General features: G+C 37.7%; 1 protein-coding gene across 2 annotated transcripts; it reads right to left on the bottom strand.

Moving 5' to 3' along the window:
* LOC140142032 (uncharacterized) lies at positions 1 to 9,520 on the bottom strand. Of its 2 annotated transcripts, none has more exons than XM_072163937.1 (5): positions 9,376 to 9,520; positions 6,884 to 7,098; positions 5,969 to 6,152; positions 4,183 to 4,262; positions 1 to 1,770 (listed from the first exon to the last, which is right to left on the bottom strand). In XM_072163937.1, exons 1-5 carry the CDS (start codon positions 9,414 to 9,416, stop codon positions 518 to 520), a joined length of 1,773 nt encoding a protein of 590 aa, XP_072020038.1. In that variant the 5' UTR covers positions 9,417 to 9,520; the 3' UTR covers positions 1 to 517. The 2 variants fall into 2 exon arrangements, with proteins under 2 accessions (XP_072020038.1, XP_072020037.1); XM_072163936.1 differs by having other exon boundaries at positions 4 to 1,770; positions 5,969 to 6,155.
* Between the last annotated feature and the right edge of the window lie 1,357 nt (positions 9,521 to 10,877).

Genomic DNA, 10,877 nt, shown 5'->3' with positions numbered 1-10,877 from the left:
CGTCAACATACCCATCTCCTTTACGACCCTTTGTGTTATTCAGGAATAAAGGCAAGTATGCGTTGGCGTCAGAAGTCTGGCTTTGAGGTGGTGACGAAATATTCCTGTTTATTTGTTCGTATGCAATTGTAGCTTGCATCCTCAAGAATAAGTTCCTAATTGTAATAATCCGTTTTTATCTAGTCCATTTCTCTCTATTGTCGCATAATATATCCCGTGAATTATCTTGTGGATCTTACAAAAGTTGTGGATTTCTGGATCTTTGCAACTTGTTGCGGAACATCCAGTTCTTGGTAAGTCGCTCGCGGTGGGGGTAAAGTTGGAGAGAATGGGGGTAGAGTTGGAGAGAACTCATCCCTGGCGTACTCCGTGTATCCATCGTTAGAAATCAGAGGAAGAGTGATGGATCATAATCTGTTTTGGCTCGTACTTGTTCCATTCCGCAGAGGATGGCGACGCGACGATAGAAGGAAGAGTATTAAAGAACGTGTTGCCTATCTTGACATCCTGTTACAGTTTATCTCTGCAGTGTGTTTTTCATGAAACCCCTGTTAAGTTTCGAGTATACCTCCGTGTCTTCTTCAGTTGGTGACACCAGCGGCAACTGTTGATAACAATTAACCTCTCCGTCGTTGGCGGCTTTGTCTACACAAAGTGTCATCTTGTCATCTCTTATCACGCACACAGGATTATCGCTTCCTTCAGAACCGTCATGACCTTTACTGAACGTAATCCTTGTTTGACGAGGTTCATCATGGGTGATCAAAACGTCCAAAGCACCAGGTCGTATTGCCGCGTTACCTTCATTGGTGAATTTAGCGCAAGGTTGTTCCGAATGTCCATTCGGTAATTTCTCGGGAGTGCTGTCATGTTCTAAAACGAAGTAGTGTTGGCATTCGGGATCGGTAGGTATCGTACCAGCAGTTTCCTCATTATGAGTATCTGCATTTTGACCTTTCAATTTCTCAGGAATGCTGTCATTTTCTAAAACAAAGTAGTCTTGACATTCTGGATCGACGGGTACCCTATTGTTTCTCCCCTCTTCGTGGTTCTCAAGCCTGAAATAAAGCGAACCATCATACGCGGGGGCACTTGGTATCTTTCTCCCCTCGTTGTCTACATCATTTTCAGAGGAGGTTTTATCGCGAATATTTCCGTTACGTTGTGAATGTGATTCTTCATTAACATAATCTTGACTTGAATAATCTACGTCAACATACCCATCTCCTTTACGACCCTTTGTGTTATTCAGGAATAAAGGCAAGTATGCGTTGGCGTCAGAAGTCTGGTTTTGAGGTGGTGACGAAATATTCCGGTCTATTTGTTCGTATGGAATTGTAGCTTGATCCGAATAAAGGGTGGGCCCTTTTTCATTTGTATCCTCAGGAATAAGTTCCAAATATCCGTTTTCATCTAGTCCATTTCGCATTGTCGGCGTCAAATATCCCGTGTATTCTGCTTGTGGATAGAACTTTGTACCTGACAAAGTTTGTGATTTTTGAATCCCTGCAATTTGTTGCGGAACATCCACTTCTTGGTAAGTCGCTCGCGGTGGGGGTAAAGTTGGAGAGAATGGGGGTAGAGTTGGAGAGAACTCATCCCTGGCGTACTCCGTGTATCCTTCGTTAGAAATCAGAGGAAGAGTGGCAGATCCCAATCTGTGTTTGGCTCGTACTTGTTCCATTCCGGAAGGTATAGTGACGAAAGAGGGAAGAGTAGCAAAGAGAGTGTCGCCAATCTCAGCATATGTTGGGTTTTCCGCGGTAGATTCTGCAAAAGTTAAAATGAAAAAAAAACCACGATGTTATTCAATTGAATATGCAATCAGGAAATGCATGCTCCTGAAATAACATAAGCGTATTTTGACTTTTGAGTCAAGTTTCTTTCTGTTTGTCTCTGCTCACAATATTATCATGATCACCACGATTTCGACTGGGACCTGTTATATTACCTTTTCTTTTCAACTTGTACTATTACTAAAAATCGTTACCGTGCTCCCATAGTCTTCATTATTTGTTAAAGTATGTTTTTCTTTTCAAAATGTTAACTTCATAAGGGTACTAGATAGGGGAGGTCTGCTTGTTTTCTGTTGACAAGGGACAGTCTTCAGTGAACGGCTCTTTTCAAAGCCACCAAATCTTTTACGTTAGCAGATAGGCCAGGTATGCTTGTTCTCTGTTGACAAGGGGCAGTCTTCAGTGAACGGCTCTTTTCAGAGCTACCAAACTTTTTACATTAGCAGATAGGTATTCTCAAGTACTTTGTCCTGAAGAAGTCAGAGTTATTCCTGACGAAAGCTTGACAGTTCTAAACTTGTCCGACGGCGAACCCGCTAAAAACTTAATAATTGTTTTGATAAGTTTTTCGAGGCAGCCATAAGAGTACTGATTTTACTGGACTTTCACAATATGTTCTTGCCTAAACATTAAAATGTTGTCCACAGTTCTGAAATTACATTGTTCTGTAATTACAGGAAGTAATTTTACATATTTAGTTCTGGATTCACAACTGAACTGAAAATAGTGACCCCAAAGCAGTAAACTTTGATTTAACTTTCAGCAATAGCCTAGTTTGTGATTTCACAATGTTATAGTGAATCTTCATGGTTAGCCATGTTTGTTTTGAAAATTAACATTCAAACTCGTGCATAGCAACACACCACAAAACATACAAAGGTAAGGAAAGCAAAACCGAACTCGTTGTTGTGTTTGTTGTTTTGTTAATATTCGTGATGTTTGTATGTAGGAAAACAGTTCAGATTTGCACGAACAGGCCAAACACTGACAATTTATTTAACCTTTAAGTCTAGTCCTACGATTTGGTTCTTTAGCAAAGAGCTCATTGTTATAGAGAACAATTATCTGACCAATCTTAAGGGCTGGGGTATGAACGTTTGGACAGTATTTATTTTGGGACATTAGAGCACATCAGACATATCGAATTGCATTCTGAATATGAAGAATGTCATTCTGATATCAAATAATTTTGATTTTTTGAAATTCGCAATTTAATACACATTTTATGGCAAATCATTAAAATTGATATTTTTGATATTTAACAGTACTTGAAGTAAACTTGATAAATCTGATGATTTATACTTAAAGTGTATGTAGGTGGGATGAAAAGCCGACGATCAATTGAAAATTTTGACCTTTCGTATTGAAGATATGGATTTTTTTTTGGTGTTTTGGGGAAAAAAATCCATATCTTCAATATGAAAGGTCAAAATTTTCAATTGACGTCGGCTTTTCCTCCCTGCTACATACACTTTAAGAATATATCATTAGATTTATATAATTTACTTCGAGGACTGTTATATATCAAAATTTGAAAAATATCAAATTTTTATAATTTGTCATAAAATTTGTATTATATTGTGATTTTTAAAAATGAAAATTATTTGATATCTGAAAGACATGCTTCGTATTCAGAATGCAATTCGATAGGTCTGAGGTGCTCTCATGTCCCACAAAAAATACTGTCGAAACGCAATAAACGCTCATTTTGGATCCCTTAAATCTTCACTTGAATGTTTAGTATTGTTTACTTGGTAAAGGGAGCTATATATCATACCATATATTTATCTCAAAAGCAATCAAAGTTATTTCAAATTCGGCAAAAGACATAACATTTGGTCAATGACCCTATTATGTTTTATCAAGGTCATACGTGTTGCAGTACAATTTCCGGTGATCATTTCAGGGTTTCGTCTGGCCACAGCGCTCCTGGAGCACAACACTATTTTCTTCACCTCAGTCATAGTGGTGCTATTTATTTATAATCTACTGTATGCATTTAATTATGAATGCTATTTCTTTCTTGTTTAGTGACTTTCTTTAGCAAGAACAAACAAACAAATAATTGCAGTCCCTTTGATTGAAGTTGCTGATTAGTAATCCTGTTGTGCTACAGGAACGCTGTTGATCGACGAAATCTCAAACATGCATTTCCGAATAAAAGACCGTTATCACTAGGATCTCATACATGCTCATCTATCAGGGCATACCTACCCTAGTACATTTGTACATTCATTGAATGACCTTTGAATACATTAGGTACAAAAACTCATACTCCACAACTTGAGGTCAAAATGGTTGACATGATTGGTGAACGGAGGTTAGTGAACTGTGCCACTGAAAGTGAGAGTTTTTGCTCATCTTATGTGTCATTGACACGACTTACCTCTAGGTTCCGTCCCAGACATTCTACCAACAGGAATATACGTAGCTGTATTGCCATCATTATTGGCTTGCCTAGAGTTTCTGGAATGGATAATAGAAAGGCGACAATGAATCTAGGTTGATGTAATAGATACACAAATCGAAACTATTTAAAACAGTTTACAGCTAAATCGCACATTGGGCTATTCCAGACAATAGACGCACACCCACTATAGAGGAGTTCAGATTTCCGCACTTTTGTCCAGACATGATTGTAGGAAATCCAGACTTTCAAAATATCTCAATACGAAAAAAATCTAGCAAAAAATATATCAAAATCGAAAATCCTAAATGAAAGAGGCCCATTTCGGACAATTCCTCGATTTTTTATACATTTTATTACATTCCAAGCCTTTTCCAGTAACATTGGCAACTGGAATTCCAGTCGTTTTCAGGAAGCAGACCTGCATAACCAGACATTTCTTAATATTGAATATTTACTCCTCTGTAGGGTGTGTGCACCTATTTGCTGGAATAGCCCATTGCCGACTGAAAGAAGGAAATCAATTAGATTTCTGGTTGCAGCAATCATTGGGTTCTGAATAATTTTCAGCTCCAATGTTCATTATTTTTACCTGGGCATTTGAGTAAACTATGTCCTACATATTATGACTCAGCATGACCAGATGCACTGTCAGCTATATGATTTCCTAACAAAATAATAACAAATGTCGACATTTGTTCTTGTATTAAGTTTTGGCCATATTGGATTTCTCAAATTGCCCACCAATACAAGTCTGTACACCCACTCTTATCTGATTTTGTAGCATCAACTAATATAATTGACCAGTTTTCATATCCCTGAATTTACATACAATAACTAACAAGATAAAACAAATTAATGTCACATGTACGGTTTGATTAAGAATATCTCTCCAAAACGACATTATATGATGTGATTGATGTGACTGAAGACATGTGAAGAAAGAAATAACTAGAATAGACAGGTTGTGCTAAATCTAACAGTTGTCATTGAAATAAATCAGAAACAAAACGGAATCCTCAGCTGAGACACCTTTGGTACATGCAGTAAAGCTTCTAAAAAATTTTTTTAAAGTTTCAAATACTAATTTTGAGCTGTAGTGCTATACTGGATATGAGAATCTATTTCGTGGTGAAACTTAGAACCATTTATAATTCTTCAAAACAATATCAATGATGTTTACTTTCACAAGTCAAATGCCACTATTTTATTATAGATCCATCTTTCTTTTAACGTTGCCACTCCCCTTTAAAAACTCGCAATTTCTCCAAACACCTTGAACTCACGTTAGGATTTCGTATGATCGCATCTGTCACTGAGGTGTGACCAGTTCGTCATATGAATAGTATACCCAGATAAATGGTATCAGTTACGCAAGATGAGACTTGGGCACAATTCAGCTTGCCAGAAAATTACCATGTACAATCGATCACTTGATACTATTGGTGTTTTATGTGATCAGTTACTGGTGTTATGCCAAAGGCACATAAAGCAATTCAAGACACAACATTATTATCTCTATTTCAGCTTCAATTAAAAGTGACATATTTTTACGGGGCTGTTATCTGTTTGTATCTACAGTTATTGTTTCAATATGGCAAAAAATTTCGCGCGCTTGGCGCGCATTGGACCATAAACTTATTTTGTCGCCAAAAGGTGCTGCATTCACCATCCCATCACCATCACCATCCTACAATGTCAAAAAGAATCTACGCCATTGAGAATCGAATCAAATTATTTTAGCAAGAAATGCTTGAGTTCTTACCCTTTATTCCTTGTTGATCTTTTCTTCGCATGACATGCATACACAACTGCTATAAGTGCACATAAGAAGCACACCCCTGCTACTGCAGACACTATCATTAGTGGCATAGAAAAACCTGCATGAGCTGTACTGTCTGAAGACGTTGACTCGTCGGAACGAGGCGTCCCGTTTGGATTCTGTCCGGCTACTGTCACAAAAGATATGAAAGAAAATAATGGTTACAGGTTTTTAAAGATTCAGTCATGAGGCACTGAACAACGAAGTCGAAGGTGTACGTTGATAGCTACAATATTGTATTAACGTTGATGTTCTTTTTCAAGTACAACGGGATTTCAAATTTCGACGTTGTATCAACGCTGATACAACGTTTGGTGTACCCACTGGGTATTCTATATCTTCAGCAACTTTGCTTGAAAAGATAACGCATTGGAATTATCGTTTTTAACGCAATGCACAATTTCAAGTTATTTTCAGTCTGCTGTTTTATTCATTTATTATTTATTCCTTTAGAAAGCTGAAGAAATGAAAAATGTTACTTCAGACAGCCGAAGACAAGAAAGAGAATTTTGAGTTATATTTTACTGTTCATCAGTTCATGCTGTTAGTATCCAAATTGCTCTTTAATATTTTAATGTTTTTAAGATTATGCTTTTATTCAAAATCCAAATCTCTGTGATGGGTGAAGCACCCACACCCACACCCACACGCCCGCCCACACGCGAAAAACAATTTTGACCCAAAAAAGTTGCACAATTTTTCGACTCCAAGAGGCCTAATCCCAAATATGGTGGCATTTGCTCCCGGCATTTGCTGTTAAAATTTCGCGCGTTTTTTTCAGCACCACTTTCAAAAACCTGGATCTATCCTTGCACAGCAGATACATGCACCCTTCCAACACCCTCACTATATTAATACCTGTTAGTTTGGACGCAGGAACTACCGTGGACGATGCTTCATTCAGTGCGGTTTTCCCTGTTTCATTTTGTTCATCTGCAGTTGTTTCCTGTGTTTTAGTATATCTGAGACTTGTCTTTCCTGGCGTCAATGTCACTGTTGCTGGTCGTGGTGAAGTTAAAACATTTGAAATTGGTGTAGCCTTATTTAGGGGTGGTGCAGTTGGTAATATGGGCCTGCAGTACATATCAATTAAAGATACACATAATAAATTGTTATCGTGATTTAAAAAATAAATAAATAAATGCTGCAGTATGATACAGCTCACCGTCGCGACGCGTCGCTTCAAAGGCCGTTAAATGCGAACATTTTACGACCTTCGTCAATATTTTTTACAAATTGTATGTCAGGAGCCCTCGAAGAAAATGTACGCGATTTGACCGTACCGGTGTGGCGTTTTTGGTCAATTTTGAAAGTCGGATCTCCAAACATTTACATGTCCCACAGCAGTGCACATAATAATCAAGTGTTACTGCCTTTTATTGCCTTGAAAAGTCATTGGGCCATTCCAGAAAATAGAGGAGTAGGGATTTCCGCACTTTTTTGTTCATCGTAATTGTTGGAAATTAAGACTTTAAAGTGTCGAAAGGCGAAAAAATCCAGCATAAAAATAGTTCCAATCGGAAATCCTCAATTTGAGATACTCAATTTGGAATATTCCGCGATTTTTCATTCATTCAATTGCATTTCCAAGCTTTTTCCAGTAACATTGCATTGGCAACTGGAATTCCAATCGTTTTCAGAAAGCAAACTTGGAAATCCAGACGTTTATTTTATTGCAAAGTTACTCCTCTATAGGGGTGTGCACTTATTTTCTGCAATAGCACATTGACTATATCATAGTTGGCTTGGCTTGGTACAATATTTAAAAGTACAAGTACACTTCTCTCTGCAAGCCTACTGTCAATTTCCTGTGGTGTCTCTAGACCGTGAACTCAGGAAAACAGATGTGAGAATCCTTTTTGACTATAGTTTCTCACCTACCCATCATGAGTTAAATATTTTTATGAATAAATCGGATCTAAAAAGAAACAATTTCTAAAGATTTCATTAAATCTAGTCGAATAGACATGTCAGTCTCACCTACCCATCATGAGCTAAATATTTTTATGAATAAATCGGATCTAAAAAGAAACAATTTCTAAACATTTCATTAAATCTCGTCGAATAGACATATTAAAACAAAACATTATTATTCTCCCGTCTTTTCAGCACCTTCTCCTCTTTATTTTACTAATGAGTATTTTAAAAGTACAGGCCATACATTTACCCAGGCCAATATACTGAGTTTGTGGACAACGAGCGAAAGAGCAATACAGCTTTGACCCTACCGAATTAATTGCTCACGATGAGCACTCTTTCGCCTCCGCTACAAACATTGTCAGCGGTAAACACGCCACCCCAACAGCTTCCAACTACTGACGACGCGTGACGAATAGGCGAAAGCGTCGTCCCTGTGAGCAAATCTTTTTGTGCTGTCAAACTCACAGTTTGCTCGTTGGATAAATGTACTTTATGCGGTATGATATTAATGGTTGCATAATGAGGTGTTTATCAAAATACTTTACTATGGTTTTAGCCACGGCCTTCAATTAAAACCGATAAAGGAACTTAGGACTGTTTCCTTCCAAGTTTAATCACCTGGTTTAATGGTGTGTTGCAATAAGAATTAAGGATGTACATGATACGATAAGCCTATATTATGGCCTTATGGCATAAAATCAAACGCACGGTCTGGAATATGCAAGTTTAATAATTGTCGTGAAAATAAAGAAATGAAACACCTCTTCATGTTTCAACGTTAATAGACAAACCCCTTGTTTGTGCACAAGTTTTTATAGTAACCTTCATTGTTTAAAATAAACATTTTCAATTTGATCAAAGATACTAAAAATGATATGATATGATGCACATTTCAGTTAAGTGCACTGTACTGTTATATAATAGAGAGAGCAATAAAACCCCTGCCTTTAATTTCTGAACTTGTTACAAGTTTATAATCATTCTTGCCTTGAGAAATCGTTCTGCAAAATATTACAGGCAAGATTTTATTTTTGTTACTTAATAATTTGTTTTATCGGAAAACCAAGAAGGATCACCTCCTTAAGGGATAGTCCCTTAAGGGGGGTAATTTTGCTGTTTTTGATACAAAATCCACCATCGACGATTAACGGTCTCAAAATGTATATTCATGATATTATAGCAGAAGCATGCAAAGTTACTTAAATTAAAGTTTTTTCAAAACTTTCACGATTCACTATAATATGGGTTTCTGCTGCTTTGTAAAAACACATTTATAGTTTTAATACCAGAGTAACATTTTAATACCAAAGTAATATTCGTCCTTCATAAAGTAATAAAACGTGTGATCAAATTATCTTTTAATTGCATTAACAAATGTCATAAATGGAAACAGTAAATGAAATTTTAAAAAATACAAGAGTACAACTTACCTTCCCTGCCCCCCACAATTTTTTCTGCAGGTTTTGCTCATTATGATACCATCAGCAGGAATACTAGTATTAAATAGCTAGGAATTAATCGTACGTAGCTGGTGAATTCAACCAATCCTACATGTGTACTGCCACTAATGCTAATGGTTCTATTGTACTGGTATTATGGCAAAACAACGGAAACAATGAAACAGGCAAAACGGAAGCTTATGGAACAGTATTGAATTGCAATGAGAATTTGTTTACGTGAATATCAATGGAAGGTCATAATTATGTCATAATGCTTGATTGTCACAACGCTGCTAAAGTCAACATCAAAACAGACTTATAATATTAATTATAAAGTGTGATTAAAATCATTCAAAGGAAACCAGAATGACAAACCGGATACGTAGATGCCAAAAAGTGTACTTTTCTCTTACATAAGAAAGGAAACGGTCTAAAGTCGTGGTGAAAATCTATAAGTCGCCCAATTGGGCTAATGAATCGCGAGTCTGGTATTTGTGTCAGAAGCTTGAATCGGAGTAGTCCGACGAAACGGACCTCTTTTTTCTTATTTACCAGACTGGACTCAGATCAGACTATGATCACTTAATATATCACACATTGCGCAAGAAAGACGAATCGCGAAAGTCCAGACCGCGCCGCCCGAAAAAGGGCGGCTAGTGTACTTGCGCGGTTAATCTTTCTTGAGCGCCGAGTCCAAGTATACTAAGTTGGTAATTAAGAAAAACAGATCCTATTCGTTGGACAAGCTTGGAGAGGGATTTTTTTAAAAGAAAGAGGCCGCAAGATGGCGGTACCAAATAGCAATCATAATTGTCAGGCCCTGTTAACTGCAGTCCGTATTTAATACCCCTGCAATTAACAGTGCAGTAGCACATAGCCTACACTAGGTAAATATATAAATATATAATTATTTTGTATAGGCAGTGAAACCACCACAAAAAGATTGTGTAGAAGGAAGGCCCGAGCATACAAGAAGGCGAGGAAGACAAAGAAAGATCGTGACTGGCTCCGCTTTAGACGCCTCAAGAAGGAGGCACATACTGCATGTCGTCAGGTGCACAACACCTACCTGAAGAACATAGTCTTTAGCGAACCTGGAGGGAATAAACGTCTCGGCGCTCTGATAAAGTCCAAAAGATGTGATAGGTCAGGTGTATCTCCACTCAAAGACGGGAACTTCCTCCACTGCGACCAAAAAAAGCAGGCAAACATCCTTAACCAGCAATTTGCAGATGTCTTCATTGATGATAGTTCTGCAGAGTTGCCTGACTTAGGACCAGCCCCGTGTGCACCCATAAATAAGATACATGTTAATTGCCATGGTGTAGCTAAACTACTGAAGAACTTAAAACCACACAAAGCATCTGGTCCAGATGGGGTCCCAGCCAAGATACTTAAGGAAGTTGCTAAGGAGATAGCACCAGCTGTGACACTGCTCTTCCAGGCCTCCTAGGACCAAGGCCTAGGACCCTCAACACGGAAGGAGGCTGTAA

This window comes from Amphiura filiformis, chromosome 20 (genome assembly GCF_039555335.1).
Source record: "Amphiura filiformis chromosome 20, Afil_fr2py, whole genome shotgun sequence".
Classification (NCBI taxonomy): Eukaryota; Metazoa; Echinodermata; class Ophiuroidea; order Amphilepidida; family Amphiuridae; genus Amphiura; species Amphiura filiformis.
The sequence above is the reverse complement of the archived record's forward strand: the minus strand, read 5'-3'. Positions and strand labels throughout refer to the sequence as shown.

Coding starts and splice junctions, on each gene's coding strand:
- LOC140142032 (XM_072163936.1), bottom strand. CDS start 9,416: ATGAGCAAAACCTGCAGAAAAAATTGTGGGGGGCAGGGAAG. Junction 7,099..9,375: donor AATTGTGGGGGGCAGGGAAG/GTAAGTTGTACT, acceptor TATGTACTGCAG/GCCCATATTACCAACTGCAC. Junction 4,263..5,968: donor AGATCAACAAGGAATAAAGG/GTAAGAACTCAA, acceptor TATCCATTCCAG/AAACTCTAGGCAAGCCAATA.